The 27,956-nt window shown below is 44.1% G+C and overlaps 1 protein-coding gene across 1 annotated transcript in view; it reads right to left on the reverse strand.

Annotated features, from left to right (window-relative positions):
• Nucleotides 1-13,665: 13,665 nt before the first annotated feature.
• Nucleotides 13,666-27,956, reverse strand: part of LOC311231982 (uncharacterized protein) — a 39,606-nt gene continuing 25,315 nt past the window's right edge. The window contains exons 8-13 of the mRNA XM_084318629.1: nucleotides 26,822-27,890; nucleotides 26,181-26,399; nucleotides 24,343-24,403; nucleotides 17,345-17,466; nucleotides 15,940-16,091; nucleotides 13,666-15,273 (exon numbers count right to left, since the gene is read on the reverse strand). Of these exons, the coding sequence (XP_084174755.1) occupies nucleotides 15,173-15,273; nucleotides 15,940-16,091; nucleotides 17,345-17,466; nucleotides 24,343-24,403; nucleotides 26,181-26,399; nucleotides 26,822-27,890 (1,724 nt within the window). The 3' untranslated portion in view covers nucleotides 13,666-15,172. The remainder of the gene's footprint in view (nucleotides 15,274-15,939; nucleotides 16,092-17,344; nucleotides 17,467-24,342; nucleotides 24,404-26,180; nucleotides 26,400-26,821; nucleotides 27,891-27,956) is intronic.

A 27,956-nucleotide genomic window follows, 5' to 3' on the forward strand; every position in this document is an offset into this window, starting at 1 on the left:
CCATTATTATATCGGACCACGCACCTCACATCTTAGACGTGAGACTTTTGCCCAATACAAGAAGACAATGGAGGTTCAATATAGGATTGCTTGCCGATGACAAGTTCTGTGATTTTATCATGGAAAAGATCAATATTTATCTGGAGTTTAACAGGAATGACTCAACGTCACCCTCCTTGCTGTGGGAAGCTTTAAAAGCCTCAATGAGAGGTGAGATTATGTCATATAGTGCCTATATGTCCAGGAAGAGTAAGCAGCGACAGCAAGAGCTAATTGATGCAATCCTCAGATAGAGAGTATGCCAGATCCCCCAGCCCAGAGCTATATGCCAGCAGAGTGAAGGTGCAAACAGAATTCGACTTACTCTCCACAAGCAAAGCAGAATACCTTCTTAGACAGACTAAAGGCACATACTATGAGTATGGCAATAAAGCTAGCCGACTACTAGCTCTCCAACTTAAGCGTCAGTCAACCTCACATGTTATTTCTCAAGTCTATGACTCCAGTCATTCTCTAACCAACGACCCCTCTGAGATAAACTCAGTCTTCACTTCTTTCTATTCAAATCTCTATAAATCCGAACCACCTGCCAATAATACTAGAATGGATACTTTTTTTGATGGTCTAGATTTCCCCACTATAGATCCGAACTGTAAGAATAGCTTGGAGAGCCCTATACAATTAGAGGAAATTGTTTCTTGTCTTAAATTAATGCAAAACAACAAAGCACCAGGCCCAGATGGTTTCCCAGTTGATTTTTATAAGAAGTTTTCTCAGTTATTCGCCCCTTTAATTTTTAGACATGTTTAATTACTCATTGGAACAAGGCTCCCTTCCTCCACTTCTGAATCAGGCCACAATCTCACTCATACTCAAGAAAGACAAGAAACCAGAAGAGTGCAGCAGCTGGAGACCAATAAGTTTGTTGAATTCAGACGTAAAGCTGCTGGCAAAAGTTCTGGCACACCGTTTGGACCCTTGTCTCCCAGATATCATTTCTGAAGACCAAACAGGCTTTGTCAGGGGAAGGCAACTATCAACCAATATCAGTAGGCTGTTAAATATTGTGCTCTCCCCTGACAACTCGCAAACGGCGGAACTGTTTATTGCACTGGACGCAGAAAAAGCCTTCGACCGCGTTGAGTGGGAATATTTGTTCTCGGTTTTAAGGAAATTTGGTTTCGGGCCGAAATGTATCTCTTGTGTAACTGAGGGGTTACAAAACCCTGACTGTAACTGAGGGGTACAATTCCCTGACTATTAATCAAGTATTGGTATCATTAAACCACTACCGTGTTATGTACATTACTGGCCTTACTGTACACAAGTATATGATGAGAACTTCTCCACAATGAAACGGTTTCCACACAAATACTTGTTTAGAATATTTATTACATCAAATGGTATTACATAATATACTTTATATTGAATGCGCTTATAAGGCAAAGAATGTGCGTAGGCAAATCAATAATGAATATTAGTAATTATCTCTGGTACTCAGGGGAGATACTGGAAAGGGGTACTACCGGTTGTAAGCCAGCAGGGGGAGGCAATGCTCCATACAAAGTCAATGGGTTCAACAGGGGCTTCAACAAGGCAACTGGATACGGTATATTACTCCCTGCTCCGCGGGGAAAAGCAGCCGCTGTAATTCCAGTGTGCAGCAGCGTAGGTGGAAGCCGTGGAGTCTCTGCTCCAACAGAGACGGGCTCGAATGATGTCCTCACGGGCATGTGTAGATCCCACAGTAGCAGCGGGTGTAGACGGTTCTCTGCTCCAGCAGCTTGGTCAAAGCAATGAAGAATAATAATCCTTGCCGGAAAGTGGCTCTGCAATCACCGGTGTAGGTATCCTCCGTGGTGCGTGGTGGTTCACAGTTGAACTTGACGTTACTATCCTTATTAGCACGCGGCAATAAGTGCTCTATGTAGACACACAATTACCCACTTCACGTGGTCTTTGACTCGTAATGAAGGCTTTTACTATTAAGGAGTGAACGATACGTTGAACAAACGTATTAGGATAACACGAGACTCTATCTTGGGGCAATACGAGCCCTACTCTGCCCACGTTGCGTAGTGGGGAGAGACGTCACTTGGATAACTGGAACTGAACGAGACTGAACGGGACAAGGGACTAAGAGGAATTCTACATTTCTTGCGCCCTATTTATATGTACGGTGGACAAGTAGTGCCGCTCTGCTTTTGGTAGCCGTATTCCTACGCGGAACCGGGGCTAGTTGGGACATGTTCGTCGGCACTATTGAACTTGACTCAAGGGGCCTGTCTGCTGGCGCCAGGTTCTTGTCCAATGAGAGAATGAACTATTATGGGCTGTAGTAGACTAAAGGGATATTCAGTGTATATGTACAAAGAATATACAAGGGATATCAAACGATATACAAATATTATGCAATATATATCAATCAATAAATACATATATTCGGTTTAATCTGACCCTTTGTAACACTGACTGTATTAAAGATTGTGATAGATTAAACCACTGCTAGGTATGTACTTTAATTACTGGCCAGACAGTACATCGAATATAGATGGTGAACACTCATAATAACACGGCATTGACAAAGAAATAGTATTTGAGGGTATTTTATTATTATGCAACATTAGGTTACAGAATGAGAATTAGGGTCGCGCTTGTATGGCGAAGAATATGCATAAAGTCAGTCAGTAGCATGAGTCACTGGGAATAGCAGGATTCCTACGATGGGTCTAGGCTGACGCCACCTGGCGTATAATAGCAATTATAGAAGGCAACGCTGGTACCGCCTGGAGACACTGGGTTCCTCTCAGAGTTGTAAGGTCTAGAGGATAGAGGAATGTTCGGATACTCAGTCTGATTCAATGAAGAATAAAGGGACTCCACGTACAGAAGTCAGTCCTTGTACATCCAACGATCAGCAGCAAAAGCAATAACTGTAATCCAAATGCTCGATAGCAAACGATGATAGCTAGCCAGCCTCTGTCCATGAGGCCAGCCCGAGTGTAATCCTCACGAGGTTAAATCCCAAACGATAGTGGAAATCAACGAGGCTCTTCTCCGGGTAACACGTTCCAAATCAATATAATCCAACCAGTAATGGTTCTGCAATCGCCGCCGCTGGTTCTCCTGTGCACATGTCCAACAGGTTCTCCGACTAGGCCTCCTCGGGTACTAGCGACGTATTTAGGCCACGCACCCTGGCTAAGGTTCACTAGCTAACACGAACGAACCGTTAGGTAATGCTACACACGAACGAACTGTGGTTGCACGATATACAATAATGAACGACTATTTACTTCACATTAAACTAGGTCGAACTTGACGTTACTGCATTAAACTCTGACACTTTACTATTCTATTCGCACATGTTCTCAACGCACGGTTGCTCACTTCACTGTTACAGAACACAGACATACTTTAGACGAACTTGTCACACTGCTTGCTTAGACAAACTGCTGCTGTTCGCACCTGCGCCAGCATATATACTTAAGTGGTTATCTAGTCCCAAACCTCAGTTCTTGTCTGGAATCAATACGCTGTCTCCGGGCATGTTACGACATGCCTGGGCTTGTCTTTGAACCTGACTTTGGGGGAGACTGCTTGGCGCCACCGTCAGGGGGCATTATCCATAAGGAAAGCGAATATTACTATGGTTCGAACGCAGGTTTAAAGGGATATACCGTGTATATATAAATAATATACAATGTATATAAAACAATAAATGTAGATTCTCAGCTTTAATCTGGCCCTTCACAACAGCCGCCTCCTAATTAGTCCGCACCTAATTAGTTAAGGGAGACAGATTAATAGTCCAGTCAACTGATCAATATCTGTTGTGAGGAGTGGGTCAATCTACAATGTCAGTGGGTCATGGTCGTCATCAGGGGGGTCAGTGAGCTCTGGCAACTCTATCAGCTTCGCCAAGGGCCGGGTGTAAGTCCGCCCTTGGACAATAACTTCTGCCGCTCTGACATTCCCGTCGGCACCAGTGATCACTTTGCTTACGCGGCCGGCCACGCCACGCAGCTCGGGGTAGTGACTGGTCCATGATCATAACGACTGTGTCCACCTTCAGGTTGTCCCTGTCCTTTACCCACTTCTGACGGGCTGGACGGGAGGGTAGGTCGCTTAGGAGGAAGCGGGCCCGAGACTGGTTGATCTGTGCTTGGCTGTGTCTCCACATCCTCCGTCTGTTCCTCTTGTTCGGTCTGTACCCCGTCTGAGGAGGGGCCGGTTCCGGCCGCCCCATCGAGAGGTAGTTTGGGTTGCTGGGTTCGAGGTCAGCTACGTCGCTTGGAGCGCAGCTGAGGGGGGTGGAGTTCGGAACTCCCTCTTCTTGAGCCCACGGTTCTCTCCCAGGCTTCTCGTCTAATGTCAATAGCCTCTCAACGGGCTGTACGAGAGAGTGGCCTGTGTCGCTCACCTTTGCGTACAGGCAGCGTGTAGACGTGGGTTGGCTGGAAGGCCCGGAGAGAGGGCCTTGGAGCGTCCAGCCCAGGCGGGTCTTGACCGCGACTGGGCATCCTTTGGGTCCGATGTGGGCCGCCTCGATTGGGGTCGGTGTGGCGCCGTCGATGAGCGGTATAGGTGTGCATACTTCGCCATCAGCTGTGGGATGGGGTAGTTGTAGCTTGACAGACCTATGTCATGGCCTGTAAATGCTTTAGTGATGCTGTACCGCTTCTCGGGCTGCCCGACCGCTGCTATTGTGAATGAGACGTTCTTGCCCTTTATGGTTTTTAGGTCTCTCTGAATAGTGCGGATTGTCATTGTTTCTTTGGTACCCCGCAGGCCCAACTGGGCTGCGGCGGAAGCGAGGAGGAGAGTCTTTTCCGACCCATCATCTAGGACGGCGTAAGTGTCCATGACCTTGTCCTCGTAGCTCAGGAGCACTCTGACCACTTTGATGAGCACTCGGGGGCTCCCGCTATGCTTGGGGTCTATGTGGAGCACTCCTGTTGGTCGGTTGCCTTGTCGGGCTAATCTTCGCTGGTGGGCCCCGCACAGTGATGCGCAGTGAGCGGCGCCCGCCATGTACGCCTCACGCCACTGATAAATTTCGGCGGGGTTCAGTGTCTTGTATTCGTTGCACTGTGCCAGCCGGTGTCCGCCGTCGCAGTAAGTACAGGCGATCTGCCATTCCTCTTTAGCGAAGGACCCACTGTAATTCGTCGGCGGTGGCGCCGACTCGTGGTAGTACGGGTGGTGCTGTGGGTCCCCGTGTCTGCTGCAACAGTCAGGACACCAGGGGGTGGTTTCAGGACTGGTCTGTGGTGACACCGCCTCGGCCTGGTACATCACCGTGACGGGCCTACTTTGTGGTCCTGGCGGACGCTTGTTGGTCTCATGCAGGACGTCTAGATGGGCGCCGTCACACTTGCCGCATCTTTTCTTCAGGCGGCAATCGGCTGCCATGTGGCCGCGCGCGCAGCGGAAGCAGCGGCGTTTGTCCTTAAGCCACTGACCTATTTCGGCTGTGGTTAAGTCTTTGAAGGCGTCGCACTGTGACAGCTGGTGTTCACTGTCACAGTACTGACAGACAGCCTTCCACTTCTCCTTGTGGGGGTTGTGGCTCGTGTGCCGTGACACAACCTCGGCCTGGTGCATCACGGTCACGGACCGGCGGTTGTCGTTGAACCTTCTCGGTCCATCTCTAGGGTCAGACCCACTCCACACGAATGTGTCCAATCGTAGACTGCCGACCTCCCTGGCGAGGAAATCAGCCAGGTCTAGGAGGGATGGTTCTGGGCCGTTGGGGTCACTGTGGTCTCTCTGCCGCCGAAAACGCTCTTGACGGGCTGGAGGGAGCTTCTCCAGTATCCGCTCCACGTTAGAATTTGCATACAATTCATATCTCCCCTTCTCCTTTTGGGACCCCAGCATCCCCACAAGGGATTGTACCTTGATAGAGAGGTCATCGAGTGCTCTATTGTCTTTGGCTGGGGGGAGGCGGTCGATATCTCGTATTTCTTGGATCACGTAATCCCATATGCGTCCATAGCGCGCGTCGAGGGCCACCAGAGCATCTGAGTAGGGGGTTCCTGAGTTCGAATATGCCAGCGCTATGTTATGCGCTCTGGGCACTTTAAGATGCTTGAGGAGGATGGCATATTTATAAGACTCGTCGTGGACATCAGACATTATAGTCTCTAAACACATGCGTAATTCTGTGTACTGTGCTCTGTCCTCGCGCGTAAAGTCTGGGAACGTCGGTGTTCCAAGGTAAGATGCCATGGATGGCTGGGACACCGATGAGCGTAGGGGGAGAGGCCTCCTTGGCGAGTCTCCCCGTACGTGGGGTCGTGGGTTAGTGCTGGGTGGGTACCAGAGGCCGGGCCCCCAGGTGCTGCTCCTCGGTGCTGACTGTGTATTAAACTCAACCCTGGGTTGGATCGGGGGTTTGTAAGGCAGTGGCTCGGGGCTGAGGTCGGGGCTGTACTGGGCCTCTTGGTCCAAAGTAGGTTCGTGCTGGTGGGCTCGATGTCCCTCCTCTTCCTCCGCGAGGTCTTGGAGTCTTCTAGTTAGTCTCTCGGCGACGTAGGCCGGTTCCTCCCGCTGGCTGGGTCCCGTATAGACCGGTCGGGGAGGGGGCTCGGCGACGTAGACAGGTTCTTCCTGTTGGCTGGGTCCCGTATAGACCGGTCGGGGAAGGGGCTCGGCGACGTAAGCAGGTTCTTCCTGCTGGCTGGGTCCCGTATAGATTTGTCGGGTAGGGGAAGGTGCCCTCGACCCGTGTCGTGATGATCTCCGGGAGCTCCGTGTGGAGGAGTGGGGGGTCGCCCTCTGGATCAATTGTTCTATCATCTGCGCCTGCAGACGGTCTCTCTCCGCTTCGCGCTGTGCATTGGCGGCGTCGCACTGTGCATCGCGTTGCGCGTTGGTGCGGTCTCGCTGAATGTTCTCTTCAACCTGGAGGCGCCTCTCTTCCAGTCTGATAGTCATCGCTGCGTCAGCCTGGAGGCGACTCTCTTCCAGTCGGATGCGTTCTCTTTCGTTCTGTTGTTGCGCTTGGAGATGTTCGCGCTCCACTGCAGATTGTTCGCGCGCACTAAGGGCTTGTGCTTGGAGTTGCCCGTGGAGGCGCTCTCGTTCCGCTGCAGAGTGTTCGCGCTCACTAAGCGTCTGTGCTTGAAGACGGTCGCGCTCACCCTGGATACGGTCTCTTTCGGTTGAAGCTGTCAGCGTGGCGATGAAGGCTTGCGCCAGTCTCTGGTCAGCCTCGCTGGGGGATGACACTGACGGAGGTGATCGGGCGCTGACAGGGCTTGGTGGAGACCTGTTCTCCTGGCGCGCTCCGAGGTCTATCTCTTGAGCGCGGTACTCTTCTCTTGGTTGCGCGCCGAGGTCTGTCTCGGGTACGCGCTCTTGGGTTGGTTGTGCGCCGGGGTCTATCCCTGGAGCGCTTTCTTTATCCTGGGGCGCTCCGGGGTCTATCCCGGTGACGCTGTCTGGAGGTATAGTCACGTCATGTCCCGCTTGGTCCCCCCCCGTGAGCTAAGTCAGTTTCGTTTGAACCCACTGGGGTCTCTACTGGCAGGGCCGCCAAGTCGATAGAAGTGGGCATGCTTAAACTATCCGTTTTATCCGTATTTAACGTCTGTTTAGATAAGCTAGGGGGTAAAACGAAAACGAAGTCCTCCAGATATGGAGGTGGCTGACGTTTGCGCTGCGGGCGTTCTAGCTTGGGGGAGCCGTTTGGAGAGTGTCCACCGCTGGCCATGTCAATATTAATATTATATTAAATATTACTGATACCCTCCGGCTCGAAGGACCAATTGTAACTGAGGGGTTACAAAACCCTGACTGTATTAAAGATTGTGATAGATTAAACCACTGCTAGGTATGTACTTTAATTACTGGCCAGACAGTACATCGAATATAGATGGTGAACACTCATAATAACACGGCATTGACAAAGAAATAGTATTTGAGGGTATTTTATTATTATGCAACATTAGGTTACAGAATGAGAATTAGGGTCGCGCTTGTATGGCGAAGAATATGCATAAAGTCAGTCAGTAGCATGAGTCACTGGGAATAGCAGGATTCCTACGATGGGTCTAGGCTGACGCCACCTGGCGTATAATAGCAATTATAGAAGGCAACGCTGGTACCGCCTGGAGACACTGGGTTCCTCTCAGAGTTGTAAGGTCTAGAGGATAGAGGAATGTTCGGATACTCAGTCTGATTCAATGAAGAATAAAGGGACTCCACGTACAGAAGTCAGTCCTTGTACATCCAACGATCAGCAGCAAAAGCAATAACTGTAATCCAAATGCTCGATAGCAAACGATGATAGCTAGCCAGCCTCTGTCCATGAGGCCAGCCCGAGTGTAATCCTCACGAGGTTAAATCCCAAACGATAGTGGAAATCAACGAGGCTCTTCTCCGGGTAACGCGTTCCAAATCAATATAATCCAACCAGTAATGGTTCTGCAATCGCCGCCGCTGGTTCTCCTGTGCACATGTCCAACAGGTTCTCCGACTAGGCCTCCTCGGGTACTGGCGACGTATTTAGGCCACGCACCCTGGCTAAGGTTCACTAGCTAACACGAACGAACCGTTAGGTAATGCTACACACGAACGAACTGTGGTTGCACGATATACAATAATGAACGACTATTTACTTCACATTAAACTAGGTCGAACTTGACGTTACTGCATTAAACTCTGACACTTTACTATTCTATTCGCACATGTTCTCAACGCACGGTTGCTCACTTCACTGTTACCGAACACAGACAGACTTTAGACGAACTTGTCACACTGCTTGCTTAGACGAACTGCTGCTGTTCGCACCTGCGCCAGCATATACTTAAGTGGTTATCTAGTCCCAAACCTCAGTTCTTGTCTGGAATCAATACGCTGTCTCCGGGCATGTTACAACATGCCTGGGCTTGTCTTTGAACCTGACTTTGGGGGAGACTGCTTGGCGCCACCGTCAGGGGGCATTATCCATAAGGAAAGCGAATATTACTATGGTTCGAACGCAGGTTTAAAGGGATATACCGTGTATATATAAATAATATACAATGTATATAAAACAATAAATGTAGATTCTCAGCTTTAATCTGGCCCTTCACAACATCTTGGATACAACTTCTATACTCCGCCCCTACTGCCTGTGTAATCACCAATTCTCAGAGGTCTGATTATTTCCCCTTAACGAGAGGAACACGACAAGGCTGCCCACTCTCTCCTCTGCTCTTTGCCTTAGCAATTGAACCACTATCAATCGCCCTCAAGTCCTCCCTGCTTTTCACTGGTATTTATAGAGCTGGATGGGAACATCGGGTATCTCTCTAATAGTCTCTATGCTGAAGACCTCTTGCTCTATGTCTCGGATCCGTGCAACTCTGCAGAAAATATCTTACAAAGTGTTCTCCTATAAATGAGGCAGCTAAGCAAATTCTCAAAAGCTCTTTACCTTTTCGTTTGTCGCAGAATGGTTTCCGTTACCTGGGCATTAACATAGCTCACTCCCTCTCTTCGTTAATTAGGGACAACATCACAAAATTAGTTGTGGATATTAAATCTGACTTGATACGGTGGGACTCTCTCCCTATCTCTTTGGCAGGCAGAATTAACTCTGTTAAAATGAATATTCTGCCAAGATTTTTGTTCCTTTTCCAATCCCTTCCGGTGTTCTTACCTAAATCATTTTTTAAAATGTTAGACAAAACTATTTCTACTTTCATTTGGGCGGGTAAGAGCCCAAGGGCACGCAGAGCGCTTCTCCAGAGAAGCAAAAGTGAAGGTGGTCTTGCACTGCCCAACCTTTTACACTACTCTTGGGCAGCAAACCTTCAGAGAATTCAAAAATGGTACAATTTCCCTAATCTCAACTGGTGCATAATGGAGAGCCACTCTGCGTGTCTGTCATCTCTAATGGCGCTTGTCTGTGCCCCCCTGACCTCTCGTTGTCCTGATCACATAAAAAACCCGGTAGTACTTTCCACACTGAAAATCTGGAACCAGTTTAGGAAACACTTTAGGCTTAAGACAGCTTCTCTGCACAGCCCAATCTGCAACAACCACCTTTTTAAACCTTCCAGCTCAGATACAGCTTTTAACCTATGGAGAGAGAGAGGCCTGACCTGTTTTGTAGACCTATATCTAGAGGGCTCATTTGCCTCTTTCGAAGATCTCCAAGCTAAGTTTAACTTACCCCATTCCAGGCACGTTGGAACTTTAAATCGGCAGGGGGTGCGGCCTATCTGAGATTTCTTTTTCAGAACGCTGTGAGAGGAACGTTCGTTGTTTAGAATGGCTTTGAAATAAGTTATTTCTAATGACCCTTTAACTGAAAATGACGTGAGACGTGAGGCAAACGAGAAGAACATAATAATTGTTTTATTTGGACTTTTCAAGCCTGAAGAAATAAAAACAAACACACCTCTGAATACCTCACTTGGCTCCATCTCCAAGTCTGTATGACACATTTCTATGGGTTAGCTTCAATGTTAGATTGAATGCATCTCCTACAACGACACTGTCATGCCTAAATTAAGACGTTGCAGCTGATACCAATTGTATTATCAATGCACGGCTAATTAAGTGTTTTATATTACATCGGTCCGCAACCCGATGGTTGGGGACCCCTGCTCCGTTATGCACAAGTTTATAGACTTTCGGAGTGCGTATATTATTCAATGAGACTGCCAGCCAGCTTTTGCTCGACGGAAAAATACAATTTCAATTGTGACGAGAGAAGATCATCTCCCGAGTCAGATACAATTGAACACAATTAATGTTTTGCGGCAAATTTTCACCCCGCAATGGATTTTGGTGCGTCTATGAACACACACACTATGAATTGAAAATGGGGGACCCTGATGTAAACAAGACAAATGTCTTTCTCTGGTCTGCATCCCCTTAATTGTGTGTATTGAGCCGTACTGTATTGAATTTTTACCCATTCTGCAATCTGTTAAATAAAGTTTTCATTCATTCATTCTCATCTCCTCTCTCATCTATGCGTCTCCTCTCCGACACCCGAGACAGCAGGGACCACTGTCAGCCAGTGGCCACTCCCCTCAGACGCAAGTGTATTCCACACAGCGAGGAAAATAATACAGTCCGGCAATCTAACAAGAATTAACGTATTTACAAGTGTGTCAGTGTAATGGTGAAGTCAAGTGCTTTGAGCAGGATCAACTTATAACTTATATTATATATAGTTACAGTATATAAAAATACCGTTTTTACTTTTGTGCAGTAACTGAAGCTGCCACTAGGGGGGGCTGCCGCACCTGCCGCACCCCCTGTTCCAACGTGCCTGCCCCATTCTCACCTATTCCGCTATCTTCAGGCCCGTGACTACGCTCGTACCCACCTTGTACCTTTTCCTCAGTCCCCAACAGGCTCAGTGGTGAACAAAATACTCTCTCTTCCCAAGGCACAAGGCGGGATCTCTACCCTATATGATCTCATATCTTCACTGGAAGTGTTCTCACTTGCCGGGGTTAGAGGTAAATGGGAAGCGGAGCTCGACCTGGCTGATGCACAGTGGGACGAGGCAGTCTTTAGGGTCAATAACACATCATCGTGTGCTCGTCTAAGTTTAATTCAGTTTAAGATCTTGCACAGGGTCCACTTTACAAAAGCTAGACTTAACAACCTTTTTCCAGACACACCCGATATCTGTGACAGGTCCAGCCAATCACACCCATATGTTTTTCTCCTGCCCCAAGCTGGCTGAGTTCTGGTCTTGTTTTTTCGATACGCTAGGCAAAGCCCTAAACATCAACCTAGAGCCATGCCCCTTGGTAGCCATCTTTGGGGTGCCCCTTACATCTGCTGGTTTCTCCAGGAAGGAACTAGATGTCATAGCTTTCGCTTCACTCATAGCCCGTAGACGTATCCTCCTGCAGTGGAAAAGCCCAAGCTCACCGTCCACCTCCTCCTGGCTCAAGGACTTGATGTCATATCTTTCATCGGAAAAGGTAAAGTACTCTCTAAGAGGCTCAATTGCAAATTTTTATGACAGATGGCAACCTCTAATCACATTCACAAACACTCTCACATCCCTGGACCCTGACTGATCCTAAAGAAATAGAAATACTGATTCTAAAGAAATACTTCTTTTCTGAGGCGAGCACCTTAGATACCCTGTTGTAAACCCCGCCCACTGTATATTCTATCCTGGTTATTTATTATTATCATCACCATTATTATTTAAATTTTTAATTTAACTTATTATCATTATTATTTTAATTTAATTTTAATTTAACTTTCTTTTTGCCTGTTTTCGACTTTGTTTAGTTCTTGTCCTTCGTTTTTTGTCGTCCCTGTTTAATTTCAGTCCTGTCCGTGTCTCGTCATGTCCCATAAAAGCAAAAAAAATAAACATCGTGATATGTTATACATTGATAACTAACTTTTGCTTCTCTGTACCACCTATGTTTCACCAATAAAATATATATATAAAAAAAAAAGAGACTCCGGTATCGCTTGCCTCAAAGAGGCAGTTGTTTGGGTGGCTGGAGTCTTTGATAATTCTCTTAGCATTACCCATGCACCGCTTGTTGTAAATGTTCTGGAGAGTGGGAAGCCCCCCTCCAATTGGTGCAAATTATTTGTTGGCAAGCTATTCTTATTATAGCTCTATATAGCCTAATGCTAGCTGGTGGATCAGGTGAATAGTGTTTTAAGGGTAGGGTGTTGAATTGCAAGACCTCACACACGCAGTCACACACGCAACCTGGTATTTTTAGACAAAGCCCCAATTTTGCCGCTTGCTTATCCTAAAGGCAGTAGGGTGATGTTAATGCACTTTGTATTGTTTTTGTTGCTAGTAAATTATGGAGTGGAATGGCCCTGCCAGCTAAATAACAAGGAGAACCTAATGGAACGTGAACCTGCTGAATCTCCTATGCCTGATTGATTGAAAACTTTATTAGCAGATTGCAGAATGGGTACAATATAGTACAGCTCAATACTAACAACTGCCAAGAGGATGAAGACCAGAAAGACTTTCGTCTTGTTTACATAAGGGTCCTCCATTTTAAATTCATCAAGCCTATAGAACATACTTGGGATAAAGCTGAACTTCAGTCCCAGGTTTGAGAAAAGAGCTTTTAAAAGAGATTATTTCTATTATCTGTTCCTGCCTGTACCCCCCCTCCCCCATGCTGCCATGACACCTGCATTTCCCCAAGGGGATCGATGAAGGAACACTTGACTTGGAACATATGCCCACATGGAAGCAGCTGGCCTCTGAAGAGGAACTTGTAGGATATAGAGCTGCTCAGAAGGAGACTAGTCAATGACCCTGAGATCTGCAACTTGACTCGCACCATACTGGACCAACAGTTCAATATCAGAGACAAGACCACACGGGAAAACAAGCTGTGAGACACAGAGTGTTATGCTATTAATAAGGCAACCGTTTGTGCAGCACACTGTATAAAGTGTCAGTTTCAGAAATAAATACTAGAACTAAAATATGCAATCTGTTTTCCACAAATGGGTTATTTGCAATGACTAGGTTTACATAAAGGCTTATAAGCCTTTAATTAGTGCAAATTTGTTTTTCCAAATTACAAAATTATATCATATAAATACCTCAAACCGATAAAACTAACTAAATTAACAACAATACTGAACTTCGCCCCAAATGAATGACCAAACAAACACTTTGTATTGTTATTTTTGTACCTTTACTGACAATTCAACAGATTTTCTTCCCAGGCATATAAATGAATGGGTCCGATAACAGAGTTACCACCTGAATGCATGCACTTTCATGCGCATTTCTAGACTTGGTAATTTTTTTTGCAAAAAAGAAATCAGAGAATCACTCAATTATTCAATCTGTTTAGTTTAGGACCTCCCTTGGGAGGACCATGATCCACACCAAGATCAACTGAAGTAGACACAAGATCAGGGTACACAATAATGGATTCTATTTTATTGTAGATATTTTGCATACAAACATATAAAACTTAGAACAGCGATACGGAATACAAACAAAATATTTAGAATTCCATTATTAGTAATGTTTCTTCTATGTATATATATTTTTTTCTATAAATTTTTTGCTAAATTTTTTTTTACAACTTTGTACAAATCACTAAAACAAAAATATCATACTTTTGCAGGCAAAGTATAAAAGTGTATTGAAAATAAAAAATGCAGTGCTACAAAAGTACGAGCGTGAAGCTCTGAGGTAAACGGGGAAGCTTAACACCACATCTGCTCTTTCTACGCTCCTGCTACCTCTTTAACACTTTAAGTGCCGAAAACGTGTTTAGGCGTCTTTCCTAGCCATGCTCAAGTTGCCGAGGACGCCCTAACTCGTCTTTAATATCAATATTTCAAAAATCTGTGATCGAAATCATATTTTTCCTCCGCAGCCCTGAGACACAGTGCTGGTCTCCTCTCAACCCTCTAGCGGTTCAAGAGCGCCATCTGGTGGCCGATCGGCAGATCGCCCAACAGGAAGTCACCCTTTGAACCAGTAGTACTCATCCAAATGTGGTCCGGCCACTCTCTATAGCTCCCGCGACTCCATCTTGAAACACTGGATAATAGATTGCTCGCCCTAACTCAATAAACAACGTTATTTGGACGTATATACTATTATACAACCTGGAAATGGATCGGATATTTCTACATCCCATAATAGGAATATTTCAGTTCCACGCTCATCGTCCAGCGGCGCGAGGAAGCCACGGTAAGATTCAGCGTTATTCTCTAACGTCTTCTTTACTAACTGCTATGATGAACATATGACCCACATTAGATGAATGGTATAACGTTGCCCACGGAATTATAAACGCCCCCTCGCCCATCCGGTCAACATCAGATGACGTGTAGTAACTTCTAGAAGTACCTCCAGTTGACATTTTTTATCTGACACAGATCGCTATCAAACTGTATTTCATCATCAATATAATGCATTTGGAGCTATAAATCATGTTCTGGAGAAAGCTGCAGAAAAAGATAAAAACATACTTATACTTTAGACCATATTTTAGTATGAATATGTGAATGAAAAAGTTTAACGTTCATACTCCCTGAACAATACATATAGGACATTGAATGGGCCCTAATAATGGCAATCTAGCAATAGAATTTAAAAAGTTATAGCCCTGCAAATAAGGGGAACTTCTCCATAGACAAATAGAGCTGGCAAGGGATGGTATATCATGAATTTAACCTTCGGCAGTTAAAGTGTTAACCCGCTCTGAGCTTGCTTCAGTAATGAATCGAAGTCCAGCTCCCCAAACTTGTTCTTGGTAGAAGTCGGCTCCTCATCTCTATTACAATCTGAAAGGGACAGAAATACGTTTTAAAAGGGATGTTTAACATGCTTGGATCTTTTCTTCTAGCTTCCACACCAAGAGTAAACTGGTGACAAGCCTGGTGTAACATTCAATAAAACCATTTTATTTACACTGACTCCAGTCATCACAATGACTCAATAAAATTGGGGGTGGGGGGGAATCGGTACAGCGATATATTGCAATATTATATCGATACACTGACGGCAGTTATCGATACAAAATAAATACAATTAACTAAAATAATAATAAAAAATACATATAATAACTTTTTTTTGCTTGACCACCCCATTTTGCACCAACAACTATTGGAGTGAGGTGAATGGACTGAAAACGTTATCTTATTAGCTAAAACAATGTATATAATATTTTATTGCAGATGGTAAAGTTTTCCATTGGGGACATAATTTGCAGGTGAAAAAAGGTAATACATGTCAATATATCGCAATATAGTATCCTGGTATTGTGATAATATCGCACCGTGGGGCCTCTGGTGATTCCCACCCCTATGTATAAGTTACTGAACAGGCCATGCATACAGGAGCACACCGTGTTTGATTGACAGAGCAGCGAGGACTGAATGCAAGCAGAAGAAAGAAACCACTGTGTACAACAGAGGTTCCCTCAGCTTTTCCCTGCAGGCCAGGCTCACCTAAATCAGCGTAGTTTGACTTGCAGAACTGTCGTCGCCCACCGAAGCAGATTTCAAAAGGAAGCTCGTCAGGCCTCCTCACTTTAACGCCGTTCTCTATGGCTGTAAACGCATCCTCCATGTTGTAGAAGGTGACAAAGGCAAAATCATCGCTATGGGAACAAAAGAGGAAGGGTTTGAATAATGATAGGGGGGTTAAACACTGTAAATATATATGAAAGGAGAGTTTTAATCCTGTTCATGGTGCAACTCACACCTCTGGCTCAACAAGAGGCCAGGACAATTATTGTAAAAAGAAAATGATGGAGTGGAATACATGTGAATTGATTGGCCCTAATTAAAATGTCTTCATGTCCCAAAATGTCCTCTGAAGAGGCACTTGTTTGTCTTACTCCAAAGCCCCAGTGTTACCACCGCTTACTAACACGTTTTGACAAGAATTTCTCCAGACCCAAATATAAGGTCTGCAGAACCATTGTACAACAATTGTTGCTTTGATCTCTAGTAATAATAATAATAATAATAATAATAATAATAATAATAATAATAATAATAATAATAATAATAATTCATTGCATTTATAAAGCACTTCTCAGTAACCCAAAGTCGCTGACATTAGGTGGGGAAAACTAAGAAACAAAAGGAACTTTGGGGGGCTTTGAAGGTGAGGAGTAGTGTTTTGAGGCAGTGATGAATTTGAGCAATGTTGCAGAGGTGGAAGTAAGAGGTTTTGACAATAGAGCGGACATGGGGGTCAAATGAGAGGGTGGGGTCAAGGGTGACACCAAGGTTGCGGACTAGGGGGGAGGGGGTGATGGTAGAATCATTGATAGAGTGTTATGGGTCCGTAGTAATACTATCTGCCTTATCATCTACTGTACCTTACTCTTCCCCTTTACTGTTGTATGTGTGATAGGAGTACATGTACAAGTGTTTACATGCAACCCCCCCCCCCCTTTGCTGTGTGTGTACATGAATGTGTGTCTGTACATGTATGTGTGTATATATATATCTATGTTCATAGGAGTACATATATTATACATGCGTTTACTTTACATGCAATCTCACTACCCTCCTCTGTGTGTGTGTGTGTGTATGTGTGTGTGTGTGTGTGTATATAGAGGGGGAGGGAGGGAAAATATTGTCAATCAGACTTGGGTTGGATAGGGCTGAATGGTCTTTATTTATTTCTACACATTTATCATCTTTGCTTACCTAAATATTTATACTCTGCCGCTGCCAGGCAGAGGAGCCAAGAACAAAACAATTCCACTCCTCTATGCTGTAACAGTATATGAATGATGTGACAATAAAATCCAAATCCAATTGACTAAATAATTTCTGCAGACCTCCTGGCAGAGGAGCAGCGCTGTGGCTAGTGGGAGCCATCCTGTATATTATTTACCCTCCGTCTCTGAAGTGAAGTGAAACGCTGTCCACCTCCCCGAACAACGAGAAGCGCTCCCTCAGCTCATCGTGGGTCATGGACCTGCGGATGCGGCCCACGTACAGCACCCTGCGCTCGTCCTGCAGAAAGATGGGACCAATTATTTATCCATTCTCGTTTCACATTAATGGATAACTTAATCAATGGCACAAATTGATTATTGATTGCAATTTGAAACATATTGGTTTAGAAGCAAGTATTATTTTTCAAGCTGATTTTCATTACGTATCGACAAATAACTCCATAAATGGTACAAACACAATGATTATGAAATGATTTAAAGCATTAAAAGATTGGTCAAAGACTACAGGGGTAATTGATTTATGGCGTTCACTTAATCCCATGACCCGAAAGTACTCCTGTCGTTCGGCGAGACACAACACATTATCCAGAATTGATTACGTCTTTGCATCCCCGAGAATATTTGATAAATATGAAGTGGAAATGATACCCAATGCTCTTTCAGATCACTGTTATTTAATCCTGAAAGCAACATTTGGTATACTATCTTCCCGGGCCCCAAGATGGCATTTTAATACTATGCTGCTTAACAACAAGGAATTCATTACACAACTCAAAGAAGCTCTCACAGTATTCTTACGGGATAATGCAAACGCGGTGCAAGACCCCAGAATATTATGGATGTCGGTAAAGGGTATGATCAAGGATTTCACGGATAGATTTTCCTCCATATTGCGCAAAAATCAATGCACAAAACTGTCTGAAATGGAAACGCTTTACTCAACGTTATTTAATTCTTTAAAATACAACAACTCTACTGGACTAGAAAATCAAGTTAACATTCTAAAGACAGAGATCAATGCAATATACAGACAAAAATCGGAAATGCAAATACGCAGCACAAGACAACAGCAGTATTTCCAAGGTTCTAAACCTAGTCACCTATTAGCCATGCGATTAAGAATTAATGCAAAATTTGCAGATATAACTGCCATTAGAAAACAACAAGTACTTGTGACAGACCCCAAAATAATAAACGATACATTCAAAGAATTCTACTCCGACTTGTATAATTCAGAAACGACCTTTGATCAAAACAAATTAGACACATATCTTAATCAAATTATTCTCCCTAAACTTTCGGAGGACGACGCTAAACAGTTAGAAGCACCGATCACATTAGAAGAACTCAAGGCCATATCCGGAATGAAAAACGGTAAGGCTCCGGGAAAAGACGGTATCCCATCAGAATTGTACCTTTCTTGTTGGGACATATTTGGACCCTTATTACTAAATATGATCTTATACTCAAGTCAAGGAGGGGAGCTTCCATAAACACCACAATATCGCACTCATTTCAGTCCTTCTCAAAAAAGACAAGGACCCCACTGAGTGCGGTAGTTACAGACCTTTAAGCCTCCTCGGAACCGATGTCAAACTGTACTCTAAGATATTGGCCATCAGATTGCAAAAGCATATGACGTCTTTAGTTCATCCGGACCAAACTGGCTTCATAAGAGGTCGCCTGATCAATGATAACATAAGGCGAATTCTGCACGTACTAGATGCAGACAAAGAGGACACCACACCTAAGGCGATGCTATCCCTGGATGCTATGAAAGCATTTGACAGGCTGGAATGGTCGTTTCTATGGGCAGTATTAGAAAGGATGGGGTTAGGAAAAGGATTCATTGATATGATTAAAGTACTATACAAGGACCCATCGGCCATGATTACAACAGGCACATTCATCTCCGAAATCTTTCCGGTATCACGCTCAGCCAGACAGGGTTGCCCTCTTAGTCCCGGACTATTCGATCTATCATTAGAGCCTTTAGCACAATATATAAGACAATCCCAACACATAGAACCAATCGTAATCAAGGGCACACAACATAAAATTAGTTTATATGCGGACGACGTAATATTGTTCATGCAAAACCCCAACACCACATTGCCGCATCTACTCAAGTTGATAGAGAACTTTGGTGATTTATCGGGATTTAAAATAAATTGGCCGAAGTCGGCTTTCCTTCCTCTTAAAGGATAACTCCACTATTTTGGGAAATTAGCTTATTTAACATCTTCCCTGGAGTTAGACAAGAAGATGCATACCTTTTTTGTCTCTGTGCGTGCATTTTAGCTTTGGGAATAGATGCTCCGTTAGCATAGCTTAGCTTCATCACTGGAAGTGAGGCAGGACAGTAGCCTTACAGTGTATTGCAAGGTCTGACATTGACCAAACTTGATATGCATGACCTTGGTGGGCTCTAGGTCAACTCCTGAAAAGGGGGTCAATGTCAGACCTTGCAATCAAAAGTTAGGGATTGCAAAGTCTGACATTGACCCCCTTTTCAGGAGTTGACCTAGAGCCCACCAAGGTCATGCATATCAAGTTTGGTCAATGTCAGACCTTGCAATACACTGTAAGGCTACTGTCCTGCTTCACTTCCAGTGATGAAGCTAAGCTATGCTAACGGAGCATCTATTCCCAAAGCTAAAATGCACGCACAGAGACAAAAAAGGTATGCATCTTCTTGTCTAACTCCAGGGAAGATGTTAAATAAGCTAATTTCCCAAAATAGTGGAGTTATCCTTTAACATCTGAGCAAAAAAAGACACATCCCTCCCAGGTGCGATACCCATGGTTAAACATTTTAGATGCTTGGGTGTGGAAATATTTCCCACCATAAGGCAAACGGTGAAGCACAATTACACAAAAATACAGAACAAAATCAAAGACGACCTGGACAGGTGGGCAAAACTTAAAAACTCAGTACAGGCAAGGGTATCAATAGTTAAGATGGATGTATTACCAAGAATCAACTTCATCAGCTCAATGCTACCGTTACCTCCTCCAGAGGGCTACTGGAAAAGATTACAATCCTCCACATACAAATTTATTTGGAATAACAAACCACCTCGCATAAAAAGATCCACCGCACAGAGAAATAAAGCAGACGGCGGCATGGCAGTTCCAGATTTTTTACAATATTTTAAGGCTTTCACATTAAGACCATTGACAATATGGTTTGATCCCCAGGCTTTGGTATCTTGGAGAGAATTGGAAGAAAACATAGTAGCCCCACAGAGACTGAAGGACATAGCACACACTAAACTTTCAATCAAGCACTGTGAGCGGGAATTTGGCCCCATAATTACCCATGCAATCAGAACATGGAAACACAAAAAAAATATCCTAACCCTCAAAAATGGCATAATCACACTCCCATATTCAATAACAATGCACTCTTAATGCGAAAACGTCCTATAAGATTCCCTATATGGGAAGAGCAAGGCATACACTCATTAGGGGATATTTTTAATAACCAGGGCTTCTGTAGTTATGGAGAAATATGCACAAAGTTTAACCTCACCGAGTCCACATGGCTTTTTTACATACAGTTACGCCTATGTTTGAGGTCTCACGGTGTTCCATTACACATACCAGTTGAACACCACAGATACCACAAATTTTTCTATGAAAGAGAAACATTGGGAGGTTTTGTATCAGGTTTTTATTATCAATTACTAACGTCCTCGTATGAAACCCTTCAACTAGACACTGTCTGGAGGAGGGATATTCCAGACCTGGAAAGTGACTTTGATTGGCAAGAAGCATGGGCAAATGTCCGTCTTACATCAAGGAACCCGGACCATCAACAAATCAATCTTAACTATATTCACAGGACATACTTGACTCCTATAAGGCTGAACAGAATGGGCCTGAAACAAGACTCAAAATGCTCCCAATGTACAAATGGAGACGAAGGGACATTTATGCACATGTATTGGGACTGCCCACCAGTTAAGGCATTCTGGAAAGATGTGACCCATCAATTATCAAAACTCGTATCTTGGAATATACCAGTACACCCCTCTGTATTGCTTTTAAATGATGTTTTTGAGTTTGCAGTAAATCCACAGCTAAAGAGATTGGTCTTATCGGGTATCACAGTTGCTAAAAAAACTGATCGCATCACGCTGGTTTCAACCGGAAAAAATGTGCCGGAAAGTTTGGTCTCTTACATATCTAGATGTGATATATCAAGAAATATCTACAGCAAGAATTCTGGGTCTCAACGAATCCAAAATGTCAATGTGGGTAGAAGTGGTGGAGAGAATAAAAGCTAGCTTATAATGGTAGTGTCTGGTTAGGAGTGAGGGATAATGGAGGTACTATCCAAGGAGGGGTCCGGGAGGGGGGGGTTCGAGCTGGAGAATATGTGTGTAGGGTTTTAGAAAAAAGGTATTAGGGGTATGTTCTATATAAACATTTATATAATTGTAATTTCGCTGGATATACACTGTATACGGTTAAAATGTTATTATAGACTTTTTTTTTTTTATCTTGTTTCTGTACTTGCATGTAATTTTAACCACCTTGACTGTTAGTTTCATTATGCATTATGTGTTGAGTACTGACTTTTAATAATTTTTGTTTTGCAATAATAAAAAAAATATATAAAAAAAAAAAAAATGAAATGATTTAAAGGGGCCCAATTGTGAAAATGTCCTTTTCCTGTGTGTTGCATCGTTTCTACAGAATGAATAATAATAATAATAATAATAATAATAATAATGCAGGACCTGCTCAGAGGTCTTTAATTGGCATTGGCAATTATCCTCAACACACACACACACACACGCATGCATTGTCTGTAGGATCGCTGATGCGATTCGTCTCTGCGATTAACCCATCCCGTCGTCCTTCCCCCCCAAGGGCAGCCGGGAGCAGACAGGCGTCAACGTGAGCCGCGCCAGGGGACCAATCCAAGTGCTCCTGTTCGTCTTCGTCAAGGACGCCACAGCGTTAGCGATCTGTTGTTGTGCATGTTTTTCCATTGGGTTTATCTTATCGGGGGGGAAACCCTTGCGAGCATGGGGAGAACATGCAAACTCCACACAGAAAGGCCTGGGAGATACCCCACCTGGGTACCTGGCATCATGGAAACCTGGTCCCCAAGCGGGAATCGAACCCTGGACCTTCTTGCTGTGAGGCGACAGTGTTAACCACTACACCACCGTGGTTGTCCCAACACAGCGAACATGTTAAATATGTACATAGTGCTTGTAACTGAGGGGTACAATTCCCTGACTGTATTAATAAGTATGGTATCATTAAACCACTACTGTCTTATGTACATTACTACTGGCCATACAGTACACAGATATATGATATGAACACCTCCACAATGACACGGTTCCACACAAAGCTGTGTTATAATAATATTTATTAGCAGCAATGATAGTATATAACAATACTTTACGTAGGGTTGCGCTTATAAGGCAAAGGAATGTGCGTGAGCAAATCAATAACGTAAGTCCATTCTCATATTACGCAGGAGATAATGAATACCACCTGTATCTTAGGAATTATATCTATGGTACACTAGTAAGACAGCGGGAGATACTAGTAGGGTTCCTCCGGTTGTAGGCCAGCAAGGGGAGAGGATTTGTCGGTAACGAAAGTCTGGATCAACGGGGACTCAATAAGCTCCTGCTACGGGAGACGGTACATTACTCCCTTGATCGGCAGACGAAAGCAGCAGCTATTCTCCGGTATGCGGTGCAGCATGGAAGAAAGCTAGCCAGCCTCAGGCGTCTTAGAGGCGGGCTCGACGATGCTCCTCACAGGGTAAATCCCACACAGTTGTGGGTGTAGACGATTCTCCGCTCCATCAGATACAGGACCAAAGCAAATATAATCCAGCCGAAAAGGGCTATGTAGTCGTCGGGTAGGTTATCCAGTGTACATAATCCACACGGTCCTCGTCTAGGGCTCCTCGGGTGAAGGCGCCAGGGTAAGCTGCCCAGCCTGGATAAGCACACTAGCTGGTGCGAGGAAGCGTTGGTGATGCTGGTCACTGTAGAACGGTAGCCGCACAATACACTATACATAAATAGACTATTACTGAATTAATAGAATAGGTCGAACTCGACGGTACAGCGTTAAACTCTGATACTTCAGTTATTAATTCGCACGCGGTCTCAATGCTCTATTTGGGGCCAAACGGGCCCTACTTCACCGCACGTTGTATCGTGGGTGAGGCTTCACTTGGGTAACTCGAACTACTTCTGTATTCACCTGCGCCATATTTATACGTTAGGCGAACAAACTAGTACCAGCCTTATTCCTGTCTCGTATTCTTACGCAGAGCCGTTCATGTGCAGGCATGTCTTGGTCGGTGACTTTGAACTAGGCCTTGGGGGTATGGCAGTGGCGCCTAGGGGACCGCTGTCCAATAGGAGAACGAAATATTATGGTCTGTACTAGGTTAAAGGGATATTCCGTGTATATGTACAAAGAATACACAAGGGATATCAGACGGTATACAAATATTATGCAATATATATCAAGTAGTAAATATATATATTCGGTTTAATCTGATCCTTCGTAACAGTGCTGTTTCTGCAGTTCTGTGACAGAACCTCTTGAAACGAGCCGCTCAGAATTCGCAGCCACAATCGCCGTAGTTATAACGTGCGTGTGAAAAGATCTTGTGTACAAAATGGCAGCTTGCTCGTAAATCTGCTCTTTTCTACCTTAAGTTGAACCTAAAACATGCTTCTGACAACATCTTAATGGCAAGTTTGATAATGCTATCACTGGATCTTGAGCCATATTTCATTTGCAACATCTAGTTTGACACTTTGATCTGAATTTCCTTCGACGGTACAGGCCTGTGCATGACTGCTAGATGCATTTGTATGATAAAAGTGGCTTCCTCCTTACAGGCATAGAAGCAGCCTCTTGAGAACAAGACCGAGGCTTAGAATGCATAATCTGAGTGATCTTCTTTCAAGCAAAAAACATCAAAGACATGTTTAGGGGTCCTCAAAGATCTATATTAACTTGTTGAAAAGGACTAAAATATGTCTCCTTTAAGAACATATTTTTCCAAGCTGAATCTAATTTCGTATTAATGTACAACAAAATAAAACAGTACAAACACATCAGTTATATCAGCCCAGTATTCTTGTACGTTACTTACTATGGCTCTCAGTTTTTGAATCCTCAACTTGTGCCGTCTCCTCTGCTGCGTAGATTCAGTGCTGCCGTTTCGATAATAGGTTGGGCAGAAGAAATGAGAAAGATGGGAGAGGAATACACATTATGTTTTAATGGCCCAATCCATAATCCAAATGTAAACAAATGTGTAGCACCACCACAAAAATGATTATAAATAGGAATGAATGTAGTTTACCGTAATTTTCTAGCTAATTGTCCAACACCAGACAGCAGGTGAATATGAGTTTTAAAATTGTATTTGCTGCATCTCGAGGCTGTACAGCGTGTGTTTAGGTTGTATTTGCTGCATCTCGAGGCTGTACAGCGTGTGTTTAGGTTGTATTTGCTGTATCTCGAGGCTGTACAGCATGTGTTTAGGTTGTATTTGCTGTATCAAGGGTGTACAGCGTGTGTTTAGGTTGTATTTGCTGTATCTTGAGGCTGTACAGCATGTGTTTAGGTTGTATTTGCTGTATCAAGGGTGTACAGCGTGTGTTTAGGTTGTATTTGCTGTATCTCGAGGCTGTACAGCATGTGTTTAGGTTGTATTTGCTGTATCAAGGCTGTATAGCGTGTGTTTAGGTTGTATTTGCTGTATCTCGAGGCTGTATAGGGTGTGTTTAGGTTGGTAATATTTGTTAACACTAGTAAAACAGCCTTATATTCTGATTAACAGGGTTGAGAAATACCACAAAACACAATTTCTTTAGAGGCGATAATTTTTTTTATTATCTAATTAATTACAATACAGGATTTGTAATGAATTAATCTAATTAATCGCATTTTAATCGCATAACCATTTTAGGCCTGATATTCTATAATCATATTTCAAATTGCATGTTTCTGGATGGCAGAATTCAGTACTGTATCTACAAAACCTTCCGTTTAATCATGGTGTTATTCACAGTCAAAGATAAAAAAAAAAAAAAAATTTATTGATATTCTCACTTGGTTCATTACAATTTACTCAGGCCTAGTAACAGACACAGTATTTCTGACACTGGGAATACATTCCCTGAGATCCATAGATGTCCCTAGAATCAGATACCAAGAACATGCAAATGGACCATTTAAAAAGAAGTCTGTAAATGTGTATTCTACGTTCTTATGGAATGAATGAGATAAAAAAATATTTAACGCGATAAACTGACAGCCCTAAAATAAACATCCCTCCATCTCTTCTAACTAACCTGTAAATATTTCTAACTAACCTGTAAATATCTCTTCAAACTAACCTGTAAACATCTCTAACTAACCTGTAAACATATCTTCTAACTAACCTGTAAACATCCCTTCTAACTAACCTGTAAATATCCCTTCTAACTAACCTGTAAATATCTCTTCTAACTAACCTGTAAACATCTCTTCTAACTGACCTGTAAACATCTCTTCTAACTGACCTGTAAACATATCTTCTAACTAACCTGTAAACACCCCTTCTAACTAACCTGTAAACATATCTTCTAACTAACCTGTAAACATCTCTTCTAACTAAACCTGTAAATATCTTTTCTAACTAACCTGTAAATATCTCTTCTAACTCACCTGTAAACATCTCTAACTAACCTGTAAATATCTCTTCTAACTCACCTGTAAATATCGCTTCTAACTCACCTGTAAACATCTCTAACTAACCTGTAAATATCTCTTCTAACTCACCTGTAAACATCTCTAACTCACCTGTAAACATCTCTTATAACTCACCTGTAAACATCTCTTCTAACTCACCTGTAAACATCTCTAACTCACCTGTAAACATCTCTTCTAACTCACCTGTAAACATCTCTTCTAACTCACCTGTAAACATCTCTTCTAACTCACCTGTAAACATCTCTCCACCTCTTCCGCTGATTATGAGGGGACAGTGACCTGGAACAAGACCTGGACTGGGACCAGGACTTAGACCTCGACCTGCTGGGCCAGCGAGATCGTGATCTGGGGCGGGGTAACCTGTACCGACGGGGTGGGGAGGGAGAGATGGACCGAGAGCCACAAGGAGAGGATGAACAGGAGCTGCTCTCTGAACGTTTGGGACGTAGCCTGAAACGTAGAGTGAGATAGAGAATTGGAGCGATTCATATGGATGGCACAAGAAAAAAGAAAAGTAACCACACCACACAGAACACATGGATAGAAATGGCCTATCCTTGTGTATTAGATGGCTTCCATAGAATTGAGATAATGTTGTCATGGAAACAAACTAGCATTGTTTTTTTTGTAATCTCTTTTGTCATCACTACTGCCACTGGATTGGTCTCAAACTTAGTTTGTCCGAAGAAAGCAACAGTTGTGATTGGAGGATCAAAAAAAAGAGGGCACCACCAAACCAAGACTTATTTTCATGACCGCATTATCAAGCATACTGTATCAAGCAAGATGTTACCAGCCAAAAGGTCCATTAAAAAATATAGATCTGAAATGGAATGGCCATTCTATTTAATTCATATTCTATGGATCACTACCTCTTCCTTTGTGGAGAGCGAGACCTGGAAGAAGATGAAGAGGACGATGATGAAGACGACGACGACCACGAAGAAGAGGAAAAAGAGCTGAAGCTTGAATCGGAACTAGGGGACCTCCTCCGGGACCTCCCAGATGCCCTGCTCTGCCTCCCTCTGCCAGGAGGGCTGGGGGGAGGAGTATTGGGACGGCATGTCTCTCTCCCGTCTTCCTGTGCATTACATTGAGAAGCACACTCTGACCGAGGTGTATTGCTGTCTGAAGAGAGCAGGGCAGAGTCTGTGAGAAGCGCCTCCTCTGAACAAGCCCTTGGGTCCACTGGGAGTGGCTGCTGCACTAACTGTGCAGAGTTCTGAGCAGGTGCTGAAGTGGTGTTAGTTCCACAGGCTGTGGCGTTTTCCTTGCATGTAGAGCTGGCACTTGGGTCAGTAGTCACATGGGTCTTATTTGGGTAGCTAGCGATAACATTAGGGGTAGATGTCTGTTTTTTGCTGCATAGCGTAACACTGGTAATGGAACGATCCTGAGATACACAGTAGTCGTGGTCTGCGGATACCGATAACGCTGAATGCGCCTGAGAAGGGGTGGCAGGGGACTTTGTGTGACTAGTGTGTGCCTTCTTGGGTGGTAGAGGACGGGGGTCTATTATTTGAATGGCCTTGGACGGGACAGTTTTCGGCATTGCGGTGTGCTTTCGCTGGAGGGACAGAGCACTCCTCCACCGCTGTTCGGCAGGGGTGTAGTCCCGAGTGCTGAGAACGACATCAGTGCCGAGAGGTTCTGGAGTGTCTACAGACTCCAGAGTTTGAAGAGGCTGAACGATCATGAGCGTTTCTGCAACTCTGCGCGGTTCCGATGTGCTGAATTCCTGAGGTTCCACACGTGGCGTTCTAAATGTTCTGTGGCCTCCAACAGGTTCCACAATTGGATTTCTTTCCAAGTCTCCGAATATCGGGAGGTTCAGAGACAGAGGTGCGCTGACCAGTTCTGGAAGATCAGCTGGGTTGCATTCTGAAGCCAATGAGGGTTTCTTAGTGGCAAGGAGACAGACGCTCAGCAACCTAAGCATTTCTGAAAGGAACAATATTTTAAGTATTAGTTCACAGTCGCATAAAAACTATCCTTTTAACAGCATAG

The sequence above is a fragment of the Notolepis coatsorum genome (genome assembly GCF_963971535.1).
Source record: "Notolepis coatsorum genome assembly, chromosome: 7".
NCBI classification, from domain to species: Eukaryota; Metazoa; Chordata; class Actinopteri; order Aulopiformes; family Paralepididae; genus Notolepis; species Notolepis coatsorum.